Source organism: Mus musculus, chromosome 8 (genome assembly GCF_000001635.26).
Source record: "Mus musculus strain C57BL/6J chromosome 8, GRCm38.p6 C57BL/6J".
NCBI lineage: Eukaryota > Metazoa > Chordata > Mammalia > Rodentia > Muridae > Mus > Mus musculus.
This window is the reverse complement of record NC_000074.6, coordinates 23,406,137-23,418,527: the sequence shown is the minus strand read 5'-3', so window position 1 is coordinate 23,418,527 and position 12,391 is coordinate 23,406,137. Positions and strand designations below refer to the sequence as shown.

At 51.2% G+C, this 12,391-nt stretch overlaps 1 protein-coding gene across 2 annotated transcripts in view; it reads right to left on the bottom strand.

Moving 5' to 3' along the window:
- The window catches only part of Sfrp1 (secreted frizzled-related protein 1), a 38,250-nt gene extending 31,105 nt beyond the window's left edge, over positions 1-7,145 (bottom strand). The window contains exons 1-3 of one of the 2 annotated variants that reach the window (XM_011242128.2): positions 6,883-7,145; positions 6,200-6,817; positions 1,121-1,198 (exon numbers count right to left, since the gene is read on the bottom strand). In XM_011242128.2, the coding sequence (XP_011240430.1) occupies positions 1,121-1,198; positions 6,200-6,743 (622 nt within the window). In that variant the 5' untranslated portion in view covers positions 6,744-6,817; positions 6,883-7,145. Of the gene's footprint in view, positions 1-1,120; positions 1,199-6,199 lie in introns of both variants that reach the window. The other variant, NM_013834.3, reaches the window with a different exon arrangement.
- Positions 7,146-12,391: the final 5,246 nt, after the last annotated feature.

Below are 12,391 nucleotides of genomic sequence, written 5' to 3'. Positions count from 1 at the left end.
TGTGGCCCATAGGCTCAGTGAGGAACGATGCCTGTCACCAAGCCTGACAACCCACGTGGCATCCCCAGCAACCACATGAACAGGGGAAGATGTGTACCGGGATACACGAGCTCCCTGGGCTTTCGAGTGTCCGCACACGAGTGTGGAGCTCACTGGAGCACAGCACTTCACAGAATCAGATTGGCTCTGTGCTTTATCATGTCAGGTTAATGAAAACAGAGCGGCTCTGGACAGACATGGAGACTCACGTCACCTACCTTTACCCCTTCTCTTCTAAGAAGCTAGGAGAAATCCACCCTAGAACTGCAAGCATCAGCCCGAATCTGTCTTTCAGCAAAATGGTCCTGGCCCTGGCTGCTGCTCTGCGTCCAGCAATGGAGACCAAGAGAAGGAGGGGGCGGGCTCCACAAGGTCACAGCTCATACTTATGTCCTCAGAGGTCAGAAGTCACTGGGTTTTCCTGTTGGCCAGAGTGGCCATCCTAGGAGGGGCCTGGATTTGCTCCCTAGCCCAGGCTAGCCCCTCTCTGTCACATCCTTGGAAGGCACCCCACCCACCCCGGGGCCATTTCAGTCCAGGGTAGAGTAGTGCTGACACCTAGGGGTGAATATAAAAATCAAACCATAGAGAAAGAGCCAAGTCAGGGCTGCTTCCGCAGCAGGTGAAGAGAACTGTACAGTCTAGCACCTCAGCTTCATCCCTGTCCCTAAGTCTTCATCCCTCTGCCATTAAAGAAGGTTCCCCAAAATCTAAAACACAGAGGCATAAGCAGTCTAACTTTAAGGAAAGATGGTCCAAGCCAGGCATAACGGCACACTCCTTTAATCTCAGCCCTTGGGAGGCAGAGGCAGGCAGATCTCTAAGTTTAAGGCTAGCCTGGTCTACAGAGTGAGTTCCAAGACAGCCATGGACAAAAGATGGTCCATGCTTACTCTGCCTAGACAGACTTCATTTTGCCTAAGAAAGAAAATAAGAGGAACGAGGCGGAAGATGTGAAGCTCAAACAAGATGTTCTCATTGGCTTATGTCTGCAGGGGTGGGAGTTGGGGGGAGGTTGAGATGTGGGACAGGGAAAGGCAGGGATTCCAAAGCCCCCCATGAGGCTGGAACTTCGTCTTACCAAACTCGCTTGCACAGAGATGTTCAATGATGGCCTCTGACTTCAACTCGTTGTCGCATGGAGGACACACGGTTGTACCTAGCAAGAGAAACCAAGCAGAAACAAGAGCTGTAAGCCATGGTGATGGGGACCCCGGACAACAGGCCAGGCTAACAAGATCTAGAGGTCTTCTGCGGCTCCTGAAAGGCTTCTTGTGAGTAACAGTGAAGGGGTCCTGAACTCAGAACCTAACGTGGAGGCAGATGAATGCTTTCATCAAACATTTCGGCCTAGATACACTGAATGTGGCGGTTATTTAATCTACTGCTATTTGAGGTAGGTAGGGGCAGGTCCAAGCTGCTGTGAGTACCTGAAAGGAAAAAAAGCAAAACAAAACAAAACAAAAACACAAAAACAAACACACACACACACACACGCACACGCACGTGGCGCGCGCGCACACACACACACACACACACACACACATACAAACCCGGCTGGCTTAAAAGCCAAAACAGATCTTCTCAGGAACTGTCTCTAGTTCTTCGTCCTCCACTTTATCTAGCGCTCTCTGATTCTGGCCCCTCCTTATCTGCAGATTCTGAACAAGACAGCCCATCAATTTGACCAGGTCTCTAGGACCAAGAGAACAGCAATACTCAATTACTCAAGCTCAGGGCCCTGAAGTGCCATAGGGACTCCAAAAAGAACAGGCTGTGGGGTGGGGGAGGGGAGGGGAGGGGAGAGGAGGGGAGGAACTAGCAAGAGCCACCACCAAATGGAGGGCAGAGCTGGCCAAGGGAGGAAACGCTTTGGATGGTCTTTTCATGAAGTGCTTTGAAGAAATCTGTATGTGCATGCGTGCGTGCGTGTGTGCGTGCGTGCGTGCGTGCCGCAAGCCACTGAGAGGCAGCTAGACCCCCATAGAAAGGGGCTTCAGAGGCCTCTTTGGAAGGGCAGAGATAATGTGTTTATAGGAGACTCCTCCAAGGGTGGAATTCCTCCTCCTCCTCACTGTTCACTGTCTACCAAACAATGTCCAGCTTACTGATGGTCTAGAAAGCCTAAACATGGTCCACTCTCAGCACCATGGTCACTGGAGGCCAGACCCTAGCTGAAGCCGAAAGGAAGTCACCCTAAAACAGAAGCCAAAGGGAGGTTCGGTGTGCTGAACACCTCTGCTCACTGGGACTTTCTTTTCCCATCCCATATGGGTTCACCAACACTGGCTCTGATCCCTCCCCCTCCGCACCCGCCCCCTGCACGCGCTCGCGCGCACGCGCGCGCGCACACACACACACACACACACACACACACAGGGTTCAGGCTGTGAAATGGGAACCCTCAGGCCCTGCCGCTCCCCAGCCCGCTCCCTCCAAGGCTGGGAACACATCTCCAGTGTGTATCAGCCAGTTTCTCTCCCACATGGACCACACTCTGGCAGCTGCCTTTCAAAGTTTAGGAGCAGAAGGAAGCACAGTACAAACTATGCAAGCCTCTGTTGGGCCAGATGTTGAAAATACACCAGAGCTTGTGACTGGGTTCTGGAAGTAACGTTTCTGAATAAAAACAAACAAACAAACAAGCAAACCTCTTTCCCAGAAATCTCCATCGTGGTATCTGCTTTCCATGTAAAGTAAGAAAGAAAAAGGAAGGGAAGTTGTAGACAGAACCAAGTGACCTATAATAGGAAAATAAACTCTGTGTTTGGGTTTCCTCTCTGTTTTTTGTGGTTGCTGTTTCTTCTTTCTTCTTTCTTCTTTCTTCTTTCTTCTTTCTTCTTTCTTCTTTCTTATTCTTCTTTTCTCCTTCTCCTTCTCCTTCTCCAAGTAGAAGTTATCACATTGCAACGTTCAAGGTATAAAACATTGAACAAGGCATTCTAGGTCTCCTTCATACACCGCAAAACGCTACTGGCATTCCCAGGCTCTGCACTCCAACAGGACAGGAGGTTTCAGCCTGTGGATTGAGCCCAGCCTGCAAGCACTCTCAGGGGCTTCTGGGGGCCAGGGGGTGCAGGGTGATGGGTGGATCACCGTGTATTCTCAACATGGCTTTCCGTCCTCTCAGTACTTCCAGCCAAGAGTTGAGCAGCTCTCGCTAGAGAGAGGAGAGTGTGTAATGCAATATTAATCTCTGCCCCTTGTGTGTGTCTGGGGCCCTGCATGGCTGCCTCACAGAAGCAACCAACTGAGACTTCCATTGGACAGGTAAACCGAATCAAGACGGTAAAGTGTGAAGCCAACGAATGCAAGACTTAAAGGTTTTGTGTTTCCTTATTGGTTATGAGGAAGGGGAAGGGGAAAGGCCAACGCTGAAGCCAGGACTAAGATTGCTTTGTGAAAAATCAATGTGTATAGGGAGAGAGTGGGGGAGAGGAGCTGGGAGAGGGGTGAGGGGAGGCAGGGGGATTGATTTTCCCTGGCTCACTAAGGAGAGAGGAGGAAGCACCATAACAGAGTGAGGGAGAAATGAGGGCCCCTGGCCTCTCCAGTCTGTGACTTAACCTGGCTGATTTAATGCACAGCGTGTCTAAACAACAGGACCGAACAAGACAGGCTCGCTCTTCCAACTCAGTGAAACCCGGCAGGGAAGGAGAGCGACCATTTATTAAATGAATGCAATGTATGTCCAAGACTTAAAAGTCAGTTTCCTCGGACGGACGGACGGCATAATTGCTTTTCCTGACAGAAGCTAGGGTACCGGGAGCAGCCACTGTTTGAAAGAGAGGGAGGAAAAAAAGTCTTTGGCTCATTACTCAGGATTGGACTTACCTTTAATAACAAGGAGCTTGCCTATCTTCCCAAAACCTGTGTCCAAGCTTACTCGAAGATGTAGTGCTATGTTGAAATTTTAGATCTCCGTATTAGGGATACAGGATAGACGAGGAACGGAACAAGGCACCTGTGTGGAACTTACTATCATCCCAAAGTCCCAGGGCTTGCTTGTTCCAGAGCCACCAGCCTAAGGTTTTGAGGACCAGTAGTGTAATCTGTCTTAACCTTTTCCCTAAACAGCTTACACTCAACTGACAGACAGTCCTGAGGGGCAAAAGTGCGTATCCATCGTGCAGGACACCTTCCTAGTGATGTCTCTCTGGAAATCAAAATCACTTAAGAGAAAGCCAGCCTACCCAGAGAAAGCCTGCCAGATAACACACACACACACACACACACACACACACACACACACACACACCTTGATTCAACAAAGAATTCCTCCATCTGAGCACGGGACAAGGAGGAGACAGATACATGGAACCACACAGAGGCATCCATAAATGAGTAGAGGGTGAGTGTACCCTTGCCCTGCCCATCTCTTGGAGGCACTTGTTTGTGTGGCCACTCCCTCAGAAACAGCACCACACACACACACACACACACACACACACACACACACACACACGCAATCTGGTCCTCTTGCCCGCAAACATCAGACCCTTTACACAAAACTGTTTCTCACAAGGCATCCATCCACTTTAAGCCCACCAATGGCCCCAGCAAAGGGTAATCAATCAGTGGCCATGGGGAATGGACAGAATTCAAGCAAAGTTGGCCACAGGCTCTCTGGGAAGGCAGGAGCTAGAAAGGAAGCTGAGGTCTGCAGGGGGCTGAGGAGGTAGGAGGGGAGGACAGCTCAATGGGGATTGAAAGCACAGTGCTGGCCTAGGGAAATGCTCAGCCCCCAGTGAGCCATCCCAAATGGCTACACATACCAGCCCTGAGGACAGAGGTGCCCCGGGCTACCATTTACCTTACAGGCTGGGGCCCACGCCAGACAAGGGCAATCACTTTGGACCTACCTTCCTCCCTAGAATGAATAGGAGCCTTCAGACTTTCCTCATGCCTACCCCAGTCCTCACTCTGGGGCAGCAAAATGAGGCACCAACAAGAGGCACTTGGCAGTGCGTGCACTCCTGTAACCCTAGAACTGAGGAGCCTGAAACAGGAGGAATTTGTGTTCAAGACCAGCCTGGGCTGAACACCAAGAGACTAAGACCCTGCTTCAGAAAGCCAAGACACTCAACACTCGAAGATAAGTAAAGTCTCCCCTTCAGAAATGGCCAGGAGGTGCCCACTTCTGTGACAAGGGCCACTGGACAAGAATATATGTTATATACTCCTAAGGCTCGCCTCACAGGAATGAACACAGTCAGGATTCATACCACCAGCATGCTGTGGTGCAGCTATGAGTTCTGTGTGTGTTTCTAGTTTGATTTTGTTTGAGTCTCCAGATTTTCTTTTTCCCTCTCACATGAAAATTTCCCTTTAAATACAGGGTTCCCAAGAGAAATTCGGGCCCCCCAGGGTTCAGTATTTGCAGCACCCAATTTGCAGGTCCTCACCCTTCCAGGAGGAGATAAACAATGAGCTAATTACATTTTTATCTTTCTAATTACCCAAGGATTTGTGTGAAGGAGAGAAGCAGGGGGTAAGCAAGGCTGGGGCACCAGAGGTTTTTGCATCCCCCTTGGTTTGCTAAACTCAAGGTTGCTGCCTGAATTTAGAGGGGAAGAAAGAGAAGTTGCGCTTTCTAAACTTCTTTCCTCTTCCAGATCTGCAACACGACTGGAAGATAAGCTGAGCAAAGAGGATTTCTTGTTGATGGTTTTGTTTTTAGAGAAAAAAATTACAAACTTATGAAAATAAATCCCTCCGTCTTACGTTTGGGGTTGTTTGTTTGTTGTTGTAGTTTGAGCGAGTGGTTTTCCAAGGGAGCAGTGTCTGTCTCGGATGTTAACAGTTTTGGAACAGGACACCGCACTCTCTCTGAAGAGATAGACGTCCTTTTATTTAAAACCTAAGCTTTGCTTTCTTTCAGGTATGGAAAACGCCAGACTGGAGCTTAGGAAGAGCAGCTCCAGGTCTCCCCTCGCCCCCCCCAACCCCCCCCCCCCCACGGCCGAGGCTCACCAGCCATCAGGGAGTACCTGGAGCGGGAGAAGCGCCAAGCGATGCCTGGGCCTCCCAGAAGCTTTAGGGATCGGGTCTGCACACCTTGCGGGTTGCGGTGCGCGGCTCCTGAGCTTTCCCCCTCTACAGCCCTGGGCCAGTGCGGATGGGCGCGGGGGTTCGCGGGCGTGGGAAGGCATACCCTTACCTTGGGGCTTAGAGGCTTCCGTGGTATTGGGCGGGGTCATGGCGATGCAGACGTCGCCCTCGGGGAACTTGTCACATTTGAGCATCTCGGGCCAGTAGAAGCCGAAGAACTGCATGACCGGCTCGCACGAGTCGCGCACGGCCTCGCAGAGCCAGCGACACGGGTAGATGGGCCGGTCCAGACAGACGGGCGCGAAGAGCGAACAGAGGAAGACCTGGGTGCCCATGTGGCAGTTCTTGTTGAGCAGCGGCACCCAGCTGCTGGCCTGCTGCTTCACCTCTGCCATGGTCTCGTGCTCCAGCAGGTTGGGCAGCACCATCTTCTTGTAGCCCACGTTGTGGCACAGCCTCAGGTCCACCGGGATGTCCACGCACTGCGGGGGCTTGGTGTAGAAGCGCCCGCTCTGATACGAGCCGATGTCGGACTGGAAGCTCACGTAGTCGTACTCGCTGGCCGAACCCGCGGCCAGCAGAGCGGCGGCCAACGCCAGCAGCACTCCCGAGGCGGCCCCGCCGCGACCCCGCGCGCTGCGCCCGACGCCCATGTTGCTCGGCGACGTCGGGGCTGCCCACGCTGCCTTCACGCGCGCGTCCCGCTGCAAACTTCCCGGAGCCTCCGGGGACAAAGGCGCAGTGCCGGGCCCCGTCCGGCTCGGCGGCTGCGCGCTGCTCCCCGGGTCTCCGATCGATGGGGTCCTCCGCTGCAGCAGGTCGCCGCGGCGGGGCTGGCGCGGGGCGGGGAGCGCGCGGGGCCGAGTGCTGTCCCGGCTCGCAGAGGCGCGGCGGGCTGCGGGCTGCTGCACCTACTTGCGACGCTGCAGCTCGAATGCGCGGTGTGCGGGTGGCCGAGCCCTGGATCTCCCCGCGCGCAGCCAATCAGCTCCGCGCTGCCGGGAGCCGCTCTCCACACCGCGTCAGTCAGCCGCGCAGTTAACCAATCGCCGCGCCGGCCAGAAGGATCGGTTTACTAGAACTAGACCCAGGTCAACACCCCTTAAAAAGCAAAACCAAAAACTAAGCAAGTACTTTCGAAGGAGGCAAAAGCAAAAGGGAGAGAGTAGTTAGAAGTGCGGGGTGGGTGGAGTCGGAGTTGGACGCTGTAATTAGAGTGAGTCGGTTTGTTTAAAAAAAAAAAAAAGGACTCTTCATAATACTTGCAAATTGATGCAGTTGTGAAGACTTTTTTCTACTTCTTTTCCTAGTTCCAAGGAACAACGCAACAGACCAGCAGCCCTTCGCTCCACGGTTTTAATCTTAGCTGCTTCCCAGCTGCTCGGATGGGCAGGCTGAATTTAGGGAGCTCTTTTAAATTCCCGGGGAGTCTGGGCTTTTGCAAAGACTAAGAGAAGGTGGTGTTTGTGGCTGTGTTCCAGGTGACCGAAGGTAGAACGGGAAAGGGGCTCACTGCGGAGAAGAGCACTGATCATGTGGGTATTAGCTCCCAAGGACAGTTGACGTTTTTAAACGATGTTTTTAAGACCCTACTCAAGTCTCAGCTCTGCAGACAACACATATGTGCACAAACTTACACACACACACACACACACACACACACACACACACAGACGCGTTTGTGGATTAGAAAGCCAAAGCACTAAAAATACCAGCAGTACTGGGTGGGTGGATACCAACTCAAGATACACATGCTAATTCAGAGGTCAAAAACCAAAGGTGTGTCACCCCCTCCCGCATAAGGCAGAAGCCAGGCAAGAAAGAATAACTAAGTCGTCCTCTAGCCTCCCCCACCCCTGACCACACACACCCACTACTCACTTCCTGGGAATTGCTTGAGTGTTCCAAATACTCCCCTTACATTCAGAGAGCTAGGGGTGGGATCTAGAGTAGAGAGGAGACCGCACAAGCAGCCGGAGAAGTTCTCTGGATCACCTCATTCTGTGTTCTTCATAGTGGGTGGAGGGGCAGCAGAGGATGCAGTGTGTTGCGGTACTGGGTGGCAAATGGGTCGCCACTCCTAGTTGCAAAGCCCAACACAGTGGGAGATGCCGCTGGCCCAGGCGGCTGGTTTATAAAGCTCTGGGGAGTCTTGCTTTCCACTCAATAGACCCAATTTCTCCTTTCCGAGTAAAAGCTCCGGAACTTGCAAAGATGCGGGGATCCCTTCTTAAAGCAATCATACACACGCTGATGCTGTGACTCTACTGCGGGAAGCAGCTGCAGCAGGCGGTCAACATGCCTGTCCTTCCTAGGCTGATGAAAGATGCCCAAACCAAACAGGCACATTTGGGTAAGGGAGAAAGTCCATGCGGAGCAAGACTGTGGATGGCCAAGGGTTAATCAAGAAACAGCCCGCAGTGCTCTCCTCCCCGAGGAGCTAAGGAATCACATTCTTCAGCCAGCACAGAGGGCAGGAGACTAGGCAACTGTGTCTCAATTCAGTGGCAGTCAGGGCTGGAACTGCTTGCTAGAGGGTCCTGGTACTCTCCCCAGACCAGATCCTCTTTCTGAGTTCAAATTCTTTCCAAGTTCGCGTCTTCACTGGAAATATTCATGTTGGTAGATAAACAGCCTTTGCCCTCTACTTTAACGTAGTCTCAAGATTTAACCCACTCACCCCTCACTCACCTGTGTACAGTTCTCCCAAATAGAAGGATGTGGGTCTATCCTCTGTTACCCTGCTGGGAATGAGTGCAAGTGAATCCACCTCTGGTGGCTTTGGAGGTCTTCATCAATCCATTCTAGGAAGAACTAACCTATGTCCAGTCAGCATTGTTGACTTAGATGTCGTAGTCGTCGTCGTCGTCCCCCCCCCCCCCCCGTGGTCACAACTATGCTTTGCCCTCTGGGGCTAAGCTATGGGCACAGCTATCATGTTGGGTAAGGAATGTTAGTAGTTGTGTATTTCTGACTCCTAAGGTCCAGCTGGGAAGGGAGGCCTCTGAGTCTTGATCCCACTGATGGATGTCCATCGCATTGAGATGGAGAATGTCCCTGTAGACCACACTACAGCACAGTGTCAGCCAAGGCAGTCTGCGCCTACTCCCTAGTTTTCAGGTCAGCAGATCTCTCATACTTTAAACTCTAATCTCCCCTTCTCTGATAGTATATGCCCGGGAGAAAATTCTAGAACAAAGGGTGTTTAAAATGCTGTTGTCCTAGAGCCGCTCCCAGAAGCCTTGGCTTCAGAGTTTCGGAACTGTGGACCAGGAGAATGCCCTGGCTTCTTCCAGCCCTAACAGTTTAGGTGAGCAGGAACAGAGTATAGCTTTGTACCCTGCCTTTCATTTCTCACCTTGGGAAAGCTCTGGGTTTTCCCACACAGTGAGGTGCCCATACATGAAAATTGGAAAGGACTTTTCCATTGCTTCACCACGGCTTAAGGGGACATCCACTGGTCTTGAAGTTGACAGGAGATCGGGATCACGGAGAAGCCTCCCAGTGCCTTCCACACAGAGAACTTAAAACTAGGAGAGGAGGGTGCTCCCTGGGCTGTGGCTCATCTTCCATTCCATTAACTTTTATCCTCTCTGGAAATGTGAGCCTTTAAGTTGGGAAACATATTATATGGCCTCAGTCATGCCCCCAACATGCACACCCCGTATCTCTGGACAATAGCCTGTTGCCATACAAAACTATACATGTTCATTCAGCTGCTTGTGACCAGCCGCTCTGCTACTTATAAAGCACAGGGTGTGAACACTCAGTCTGCCTAGTGGCACCAGAACACAGAAAGCAAAGACAGACAGATCCCTATAAGGTTGAGGCCAGCCAGGACTACACAGTGAAACCCTGCTCCCCCCCAAAAAAATATTGAATTATCACTATCCAGGATGATATGAGGTACACTTCCAATCATATATGAATGCCTTTACACAGTACTCACTGTGAGATACCATGAAACACGGGACTATGTCCTGAGACAGACTTCCCTAGTCTACCTTTGAGTGAGTGAGTAACTTTGAATCTCCTGACTCCTTTACCAACTGACTTGTCCCTCGGTGTATGTAGGAAAGTCTGGAAATAATCTTAAAGGTTTAGTCAAGCCTGGTTCTGTGAACCTATGAGAAGACCATGACAGGGAGGTCAGAGGTTCTAAAAGGGAACCTACTACTGTTACTTAGCTCAGTGGTCATTGTCTTAGTTACGGTTTTCCTGCTGTGAAGAGACACCATGACTGAGGCAAGTCTTATATGAGCATCTCACCTCTTGTTCTGAAGGCAGCTAGGAGAAGACTGGCTTCCAGGCAGCTGGGATGAGGGTCTTAAAGCCCACATCCACAGTGACACACTCCTTCCAACAAGGCCACACCTACTCCAAGAAGGCCACACCTCCAAATAGTGCTACTCCCTAGGCCAAGCATATACAAACCATCACAGTCACAATGCCAAACTATTCTCTAAATACTCATGTTTATAGCCATGGGCTAGTACTGCTCTCAGCTGTTGTCAGAGAAACTCCTTATGCAGCAGGTAGCAGTGAGCTCAGAAACTCATACCAGGTCTTGACTATGCAGTGCCTGGCCCTGAACAGGACAGCTGGATTTCCTCCTGCAGGACTCAGGGAACATCTCAGAGAGAGCAGAAAGAATGTAAGAGCCAAAGGATGGGGAGACACAAACCAGCATCTTTTGGACATTCCATGTCCACAGCAGTGGACTCACCCACTGCAGCTGTGGTTAACTGCACAGGACTGGGCCCATCAACATTTCATCATGATGGGGGAGGGGCCATGACGTCTCCTCCCAGAGGCTCTATGGGCAACTAAAGCAGCAGTGTCATTTCCTTCGGGCGTTGTAGCCATCTATAAGTCCTCCAGTAAATAACTTCCCATGGATGTGCGTGCAAGCAATTCTGATGGAATGCCAAGGGTCACACACAAAGGCATGAAGGTTGGACAGGGACTTATGGCACAGAAGGATTTCAGTGGGATGGAGATAAGAGAGGAGAAGGGGGTCAGGGCCAAGGCCATCCCAATGTATCCATCCCTTGGCACCATTCTTAGCTGGAGCAGCTGCAGATCTCACTGCTACTATCAACCCATCTTGCATCTGGACACAGCCACCCTGTGGGTGCACTCCACTAGGATGTTCTTCCTTCCCTGTAGGGGAATTTTCACTCCCAGTAATTACTTCCCCTCAGGCTGCATAGCATTCTTTTCTACCTTGACCCCAGTTGTGGTCTTGGAAAGACATCATTAGCCATTCACCTGTGGCGAGAGGTTATGGTCACTATCCTTGCCTCTCTGATCAAAGATAATCTTCCCTACTCTCCAGAGGGGTCTTTGTCAAATTGAACCTAGACACCTTTATTCATTTATTTATTGTAATCCATTTACAAATATATGAACTGTGAGCTAAAGTACTATCTTTCATAAAGAATCAGAGTTCCCTGAGGTCCTGCAGAAAGCAACCTCAGGAGGTAGGAAGAGGGGGACCCTCTAGAATGCACCTGAGACCTGGGAGATGAGAGACTCTCAGGACTTAAAGGGGGGACCTTAGATGAAATGCCAGACAGTAGGGAGAGGGAACTTATAGAGCCCACCTCCAGTAGAAAGACAGGGCATCAAGTGGAGGGATGGGGTTGCCATCCCGCAGTCAAAAACTCTGACCCAGAATTGTTCCTGTCTAAAAGAGCTGCAGGGACAAAAATGGAGAAGAACCTGAGGGAAAGGAGGTTCAGTGACAGGCCCAAATTTGGATCCAGCTCAAGGGGAGGCTCCAAGGCCTGACACTATTGCTGATGCTTACAGATGGCTGTCCTCCAAGAGGCCCAACAAGCAGCTGAAAGAGTCAGATGCACCTAGTTACACCCAACCCAGTGGACAGAAGCTGGGGACCGCTGTGGTTGGATTAGGGAAAAGCTAGAAGCAGCTGAGGAAGAAGGCGACTGCATAGGAAGACCAGCAGTCTCAACTAATCTGGGTCCCCCCAAGATCTCTGACACTGAGCCACCAACCAGGCAGCATACATTAGCTGTTTGAGGCCCCCAAAACACACACAGCAGAGGACTGCCTGGTCTACCTCAGTGAGAGAAGATGCACCTAACTCTGGAGAAACCTGAGTCTCCAGGAAGTGGGGAGGTATAGTGGCATGAGGGGTGGGGGAGTGGGGAGGAGACATCCTCCTAGAGACAAGTGGGGAGGTGTGGGATGGTGAACAGTCAGAGGCAGACCTGGAGGGGGATAACGACTGAACTGTTAAAAAAAAAAGAACGAATAATAATAAAAAGATGAAAGA